At 35.0% G+C, this 8,614-nt stretch overlaps 1 protein-coding gene across 7 annotated transcripts in view; it reads right to left on the bottom strand.

Annotated features, from left to right (window-relative positions):
- MATR3 (matrin 3) overlaps positions 1-8,614 on the bottom strand; it is a 79,078-nt gene that overhangs the window by 17,027 nt on the left and 53,437 nt on the right. For 6 of the 7 annotated variants that reach the window (XM_017536707.2, XM_017536706.1, XM_017536711.1 and 3 more), the window contains one exon: positions 3,942-5,029. The exons of the other annotated variant lie outside the window; for it this stretch is intronic. In XM_017536707.2, coding sequence (XP_017392196.1) covers positions 3,942-4,853 — 912 coding nt within the window. In that variant the 5' untranslated portion in view covers positions 4,854-5,029. The remainder of the gene's footprint in view (positions 1-3,941; positions 5,030-8,614) is intronic. 7 annotated transcript variants of the gene reach the window in all.

The raw sequence follows: 8,614 nt of genomic DNA, 5'->3' as shown, positions 1-8,614 counted from the left end.
TACTATTTCTATGTCTCTCAAGCTAGATTGTTTTTAAAATAATGGCCAATAGCTAAGGAACTCAAGATCTCTCCAGCTGGCTCTATAATCAGCTATTTGGGATATCTAAAGTTTCAACTGGAAAGTAACAGACCACTGACTTGTTGGAGACCATTTTTTAAATGGCTATAAAGGCCAGGCACAGTGGCTCATGCATATAATCCCAGCACTCTGGAAGGCCAAGGCAGGTGCATCACTTGAGCCCAGCAGTTTGAGAGCAGGACGGGCAATAGTGAAACCCGATCTCTATTAAAAACAAAAACAAAAACAAAAAGCAGCTGGGCATGGTGGAGCAAGCCTAGCCTGAGCCTGGGTGGTGGAGGTTGCAGTGAGCAGAGATCATGTAACTGCACTCCAGCATGGGTGACAAGGCGAAATCCTTTCTCAATAAAATAAAATAAAAATACATAGTAAAAGAAAATAAAAATGGCTGTAAGCCACAGGAGCCACAGGTAAAGTTCACAAAACTTAGAAGCCTTGGCTGGGCCTGGCACTCAGGCTTGTAATCCCAGCACTTTGGGATGCCAAGGCAGGAGAATCACCTGAGGTCAGGAGTTGGAGACCAGCCTGGCCAAGATAGTGAAATCCTGTCTCTACTGAAGATACAAAAAAATTAGCTGGGCATGGTGATGCACGCCTGTAATCCCAGATACTTGGAAAGCTGAGGCAAGAGAATTGCTTGAACCCAAAAGGCAGAGGCTGCAGTGAACCAAGATCATGCCATTGCACTCCAGCCTGGGCGACAGAATGAGACTCCTTCTCAAAAAAAGGATTAATTAAATAAATACCCATTAACTTCTAATTCTCTGAACTAAAAATATTCAGATTTTACTGAAAATATCCTTAAGTTCTGGGAGAGGAATAAATGTTATTCTACTAGGCATGCTTCTAATTCATAGGAGATGGAAAGGGTACATAGCTGAACAGAAATTATATCCAATCCCCATGTTCTTTAAAGGTTCAAACTTACAGGAAAAGTGTGTCTGGTCTTTCAAAGTGATAGGTCAAGATCAGAAAATCACTCACATACCCGCCGAACTCACCCATGACTGATCTGTACTATTGATCTATTACTGTTTGGTTTATGGTGAGGACTAAGTGAAAGGGCTTTATAAAAAATCTATATCCTTGGACTCTACACTGAGATAACTCCTGCAAAAACAGAATAAAGGATTCATGTACTTTTTAAATTCAGACATTTCTGTAGGAAAACTACATTCACCTTGATATATTTGAGATACCTTATAGAAAGAAAAAAGAATTTGGGAAGTGCTTGCAGAATGGCAGAAAAAAGTATAACTTAATGACTTTTAATACTAAAAGAAAAAATATTAATATAAACTCAAGTGACAAGACAGCCAAAGGACTGTAGTGGGTAATTTTCTTTAAGTGAAAGGAGGCTAAGAAAGTTTGAGATTGCATAGAAAAGCAATTTGATGTTCTAAAATGACCTAGAAGAAATAAAAGCAACACCATCACTTAAAGTCAACTAAAAATAATGACACTCCATGACAAATTAAATCATTTTCTACTTAACTTTCTTATTTCACAATAAGAACTTTTGATCATGTAGACTTTTAACAATACCACTAAGTAAAAAGAACAGATTTTCCAAGTTATGCAGCAATACCAGAGAGCAGGATTAAATGTTTAAAAAAATGTTCATTATCTACTTCCATCACAGAAATTTTCTCTAAGGTCATATCTGTAGCAGTTATAAAATGAGAAGGGTCCACTGCTAAAGTGAATATTTAAATATTTTTTCAATAGAATACGTATACATAGAAAACATAGTAAAGCAACTAGAAATTCAGATAATCCATGTGTTTAAACTTCTTAAAGCTGGTTCAATTTACACATTTAAACCACAGAATTAAACAAAAGGCCTCTAAAATTGTTCTCAAATATACTCAGTTTTTCACAGAATACCAAAACTGGCAAGGACCTAAGTAAGCATTTTTATAGGCTAAAAGTACCTCTTGCACTAGGGTAGGGTATCTTACTCTTGAATCCAAAGTTTCATCAAATATATAAAAACTGCTCTTTTGTTAACTTAGATCCATTTAAGTTATTAGCCTTCTTCAGGAACTAGAAGGTAGCAAAATTTGGAGAGAAAAAAGCATAATCATACATAAAAACAGAAACCTTCCTCTGATATAAGTCCTCTCATGGTTCCACTGTGTTCCTGTATGATGTCCCAAAAGCTTAATGACTCCAAGTAGCAAAGATTTTAAGTCCCTTAATATCACTCTCATTTGAGACACTGCAACTATCTATTTCCCTCAGAATTTAGAGATCCTTTCTGAGAATATTGGTCATATTGCCATTTCTCCTATTATGTCCTTATAAACAGGCAAGAAATAACATAGGAAAATTGGAGTCACCAATGTTTAATGAACTTTTTCATTCTATAAATTCACCTGGGACCTAAAATTTGAAGTTTAGTGCTGATCAAAAACTAAAATGAATTCCATGATATATTTAGTATAGCCAACAAATTTAGGAAAAGTTGACACACAAAATATATATCAATTAAAATTTGCTGGCTTTATGAGTTTGGGATTATAGTTCTTAATCAAAATACATCTTCTTAAATGTTTAAATGAACCTAAATTTAGCATTTATGTTAATTTACTTTAGTACAGACTAAAGATTAAAAGCCAAAAATACTGAGATCCAAACATAAGAAAAGGGAGTGATTGGTAATACTCCTTGACAGAATATTAAAAACAGTATCATTAATGGTATGATTTAGTCTACTAAAAAAAATCAATACTCACTAAAAAATGCTTATCCAAGGATTAGCTATGAAAAGAAAATGACCCTTCCAGATGTTATTGTAAAGAAAAACCCTATAATAGTAACCATCAAATCAATTTCATGGCAGCAACTTGTTCCAGTTAAGTAGAGCACATCAGGAAAAATGGATGGTCACAGATTATAGATCAAGCTAGTGGGGTGCTATAATGATGACTTTAAGTCAACTGCACCATATATTGGGGGGAAAAAAAGTCAGAACGAGTAACACTGAAAAAGTTGAAAGAGAAAGGACAACATATTTAAAAGGGCATTTTGAAAAAGTTCCCATTTTGCCAGATGTGATAATTAAAGCAAAGGAGAATTAGATTTTCTTTTCAAATGGCTATATCAGAAGTCTAAGCCTAACTCAGAAAAAGAATTTGTTTATGAGGAACACAGAACAGGATACTGTAGTAGTTGATTTGTCCAAGTCTCTAAAAGGGATAGATGCAATATGGGATAATAAAAAGTGAGTTTTGAAGTATGTTTAAGAAAGTTGTGGAAAAGGAGAAAAAAAATGATGAAAAATTTCAGTCATAGTATGAGAGTTTGTGTTAAAGGGAAATTAAAAAAGAAGAATGAACTAATCTAAAATATGAAACATACTGAAACAAACACCAGGGCTCTACATTAACTCTTTCCCTGTAGCCACAGATAAGGAAAAAAAGAGAATTGTTCAAGAATACATCTTTACTACGTACAAATCAGCAATCAAGACAGATGGAGAGCTGAAATCTAGCATCCTAAATGGCAGAGCACATTGACTGCAAAAAAAAAATACTTAAAACAATTCAACAAAGCAGACAAAAAAAACCTGCTTAAATATATGATTAAGAAGAACATATTGATGCCAAAAACCAACAAGATAATCTCAGTGGATGACAGCTTTGTGGCCAGAAGTAATCTAGGCAGAATGTATTAATGTAAAGCCCTGGTTTAAAATGCTCAAAAACAATTACCTTCCAAATAAAGTAAGTGTTCTCAAAAGTTTAAAAATGCTTGATCAACTCAATGTCATCAGACTACAGAATTAGAGTAAAAGATATAGGTAAATAGGCACTACAATGTAAAAGAAATTAGAAGCATCTGTTGCGTTAACTCACCTTATTAGAATGAACTGGCAAATCACATATAGAGCACAGATGGGGATAACCCTTCGGTAAGAGTCCATGGAAGTCTTCAATATTGCTACTTGGAGGAGCGCCCCTCTTTTTCTCAAAGAGAGATCTCTCTTGTAAGGGGCCAGGACCACGTCCCATTCTCTCATACTCACTGTCAAATTTATGATAGTTATGCGAGGTCTCACCAAAAAAAGAATCATCCCTACACCTTTCTCCATCTCTTAATCTGTCATCTTCATAATCCATTCTGTCATAATAACCAGATTCTTGAGAACGACTTCCATGGTCATAATCAAGCACTGGGTTGAGACTAGGACCACGATCATCAAAACTATCTCTTCTAAAGTGCCTTTTTTCTTCCCAATCATCCCTAGGTACTCTGTATGGTGGCTCCCGTGTAGCAGATCTGCCATCTCTACCATAACTCAAGGTAGGGCCTTCTTCAGTTCTCCTCCTTTTAAGCTGTAGAAGGATTTGGGGCAAATTCTCAGGAGTAATCTTGTCCTCTGGATAACGACTCAGTTCATCTAAGTCTCTAGCAGACAGACCAAAGCTGGCCAAAATGTTACTGGCCTGGTCTGCATCTCCACGGTGTTGAGAAGATAAAGGGAGTGGACCTCTACTTCCAATGTTAAATATAGACTGCAAATTATGGGAAGAAGTACTAGCAGAAGACAGTGCACTATGAGCTCCTTGTTGATTCAATGAAGAACTCATTCCAAGATTCATTAAACTAGCAAGGCGTGCAGTACCCTGGTTCATCCTTCCAAGAGATGCTGGCATACTTAAAGACTGGGTAGCAGCAGCAAGAAGGCCTATTCCTGCCGCAGACAGGTCACGCCCATGACCCTGTGAGTCCCTACTGAGAGATGACTGCTGGAATGACTTGGACATTGTAGAACTAGCTCTTGTCTATTTTATAGATCAAAAAAAAATTTTTTTTAAGACGGCCAAAAAGAAAGCTCAAACTAGAAAGCTAGGTTAACTTTGCTTCAAAAAATGGTAACGCCAAGAAAAAGGATCAATAAGGACTGCAGAATCTTCTTCAAGCTGAGAACCAGCAGACAACTCTGTAGAAAAATAAGCAATTTTAGTCATAAATCCCTTTAAGCAGATGCCGTTTTTTTAAGAAAAAAAAAACTTATGCATCATGTTGATTTAAAAAAAAAACATTTAAGATCTCAAACTTACAAGGAATTTATTACATAACTTAAACAGATTTCTGATGTATGCAGAGCCTGCATATAGATATTTAAAAAGCAGTATTTCATGCTAAAGCTTAACTATTAAAGGGAATTTCATACTGAGTTTAAAAACACGTAAATTGAAAGGTTAGATGTCTGAGTACATCAAAATTTTGGTAAAAATATAGATGGGTTTCTTCTTTTAGAAGAATAAAAATACACCCTATAGTATGATGCTTAAGTTCCAGGAGAAGACTAAAAACAAAAACAAAAAAAAACCAAGGTCAGCAAGTCAAAGATGAATCAGTTGTACTGTGCTTTGGAAAATGAGACCTGTTACCACTATCGGAAAGACCAAGTAAAATCACAAGTAAATGAAGCTTAGGTTTGAAGTACCTAATATAAGATATAAGACCAAATATAATAGTTGAGACCTTTATATAGCAAAATCAATTTGAGGTGAAGACAGATGTGAATAAGTCACTTCCTGTAGTTTTAAGGATTGCTGCCCAAATTTAAGTTATATAACTAATTGCCTTCTTACTGACCATCCTCTATCAGGCAGTGTGTACTTCATATCTAATCTTTTTAAAGTAAGGAGAACTAACTGGTCAGTACAGGAATAGGAGCCCTCCCAAGTAAAAACCTAGTTACAGGAAATACAGGTGATTTAAAGAAGGGAACTCCCCAAATTAGCATCCATCAGTACTCATTTAATGCTCAGGGTTACACAGCACATCTAGAGCACAAAACAGGTAAAAATGAAAATAAGATTTTGGTTACAGTTTCCTGTAAAGTTTTCATAAGAATAGCCCAAAACACCTGGAAAATTTAAGTTCGGATTATGATCCCCCCAAGACAGTGTTTCTAGATGAAACTGTTTTCTTTCTTAAATCGTTATTGTTGTACCTCAAAAACTGTCACATAAGAATTTGCAAATCATTTACATCATGATTATCACAAAATATTAGTTAAAAGATATACATAACATCTTCAGTGAAACAATTTTATAATCACAGCTACATACAGAAGTAAACCTGAAGTTGTTTGGTTGGTACAGAATTCTATGAAGCACTGCGTTACGTTTTATATTTTTTGATCACCAATACACCAACAGTAAAACCAGACAATATCCAGTAGTTACAAGTCTATGTACAGGACCAATTCCACCAATGATAGATAAAAGCAAGGATACAATGGACAAATACAGTGGCAGAGGAAGTATAAAAAAAAGTTGCAGGCAAGAAAGATTTAGACCAGGTTTTTAAAAATAGATATAATCAAATTTTAAAAGACACAGAAATGCTATAAGAGGTGGCTGGAGTTACAGGAAGATGTTTTTGCACACCAAGAAAGATGAATTTGAGAAAAGACACCAAAGAAACTATTAATAGCTCTAGACAAGATCCACTATGTAAACTACTTAAGCTTTAAGATAAATAAAGACGAGAGTAAGTGGACTTCTTTGGATGAAAGTTTCTTTGATTTGTCTTATAAACGCCACACAGAACAGTGGTTGAGATGCTATGTAAATGGTGGTGGACCCTCTAAATTTTCACATATATTTTTAAAAGTCAAAACCTTTAGAGGGTTTTTCAAAATAAAAATATTTGCAGCTTTGACCATGTTGTAGCCAGAGCTTTGTATTACCGAAAAGTCAGTCTTTTGAACTATTTTTTCCTAAGAGAAATTATATAATGGTATTACAATTATGTTTAAAATTTTTAAATTGCCATATTTTAAGGAAATACGGTTAGATTACAGAGCTCTCAATTACGTATTTTGGTAGCTCATAGGAAAACAGTGGATCTACAGAAGGAAAAAGTTACAAGAAGCAAAGGTAAAGGATAACCTTAAGACAAACAGAAAATGGATGTCAGAAAAACTCAGAAAAGAGGCAAGACAAACAGTGTAAATCCCATGACAACGTGTAATTCCATAATGACAACCTTATATTTTTAAGATACTCAGTTTCAACTTGAAACGCAGCTCCATAAAGGATATTAGGGTAAAATTAGTGAAAAGAAACTTAAGTTGGATTTTGGATCAAACCACAAATAAACCAAACTCTTTAAAATGGTTTTATTAGAATAAAAGTTGAGAGAAACTAGACATGGCAGCACTGTTGAGACAGCATTCATGAAAACAGCTCCTCTATCATGTCAATGCTGACGAAGACACATGAGCCACTTCTAAAGGCTCATTCACATAAGACTCATTGCCTATTAGTAAAGGTAGTACAATATTGATACATTTACTATTTACAAAAGATTAGCTTCTTTAACTATATGTTTTATCCTGTAATTACAAAATTGTCTTCAAATTACACTAGCAATTAAAACAATTTTGAATATAGCAGCTTTGGCAGAACAGTTATTATTAAAATCCAATTTACCTATTTTAAATCTCTATGTAATAGTGTAAATGCCCATCAATGCAGAACCTTTCACTTCCAAAAAGAAATCACCTCCACCCCCTAAAAACTATCATTATCCACAATTTCACTTCACAAATGCCATTTACCACAATCTTAATAACCAAATTCTTAACAAATGAGCTTAAAAATTCATTTTTATAGACAATGCAAAACAACCTGGAACTTAAAACTATTTTATGATACAATTTTAAGTTGTTTAAAAATGTTAGCTTCACATTCAACATCTAAACAAATCTGAATATCATCCCTATGTATAGTTAGGAAATGTGTCAGTCAATATTCCACCACCCATTCCATGAGAATCTGACTTTTGTTCCTGGCTTCTCCAATTAAAATAACTAGAATACTAAAATATTTCTGAAAATTTTGACATACCCTGAAAATTCATGGAGAACAGAAGCAAACAGTTGCTCCGTATCTAAATTTCCTAAAGATTACCTGTAAGTCTGTAGACATTCTTTCAGAGGGTTATTTAGCAGAATTACTGAAATAACCCCAGGCCAACTTTAGTTTCTTAGAAGGTACAGAAAAAAATGAAAAGATCTTTTTCTTTTTTTTTTTGAGACAGGGTCTGGCTCCTCCATCGCCCAGGCTGGAATTGGAATGGCACCGTTCCTGGGAATGCACTGCCCAGGCTCACTGCAACCTCTGTCTCCCAGGCTCAAACCATCCTCTCCCACCTATAGCTGGGACTACAGACACACGCCACCATGCTCTTCTAATTTTCATACTTTTGGTAGAGAGGGGGTTTCAACACGTTGGTTAGGCTGGTCTTAAACTCCTGGGCTCAAGTGATCATCCTACCTTGGCCTCCGAAAATGCTGAGAGGTATCTACTACAACACATGGAAATTTACCCATGCTCTCAACTGTATGAGATAATCACTCCTTAAAAACAAATTTTCTCTTGTCAGTCTTTGTAGTCAGAAATCACACACACACACACACACACAACGAATGAGATTATTTACCCATAAAACTATAAAAGATAATTTTTTTTTTTTTTTTTTTTTGAGACGGAGTTTCACTGATGTT

This window comes from Cebus imitator, unplaced genomic scaffold, assembly GCF_001604975.1.
Source record: "Cebus imitator isolate Cc_AM_T3 unplaced genomic scaffold, Cebus_imitator-1.0 Scaffold101, whole genome shotgun sequence".
Classification (NCBI taxonomy): domain Eukaryota; kingdom Metazoa; phylum Chordata; class Mammalia; order Primates; family Cebidae; genus Cebus; species Cebus imitator.
The sequence above is the reverse complement of the archived record's forward strand: the minus strand, read 5'-3'. Positions and strand labels throughout refer to the sequence as shown.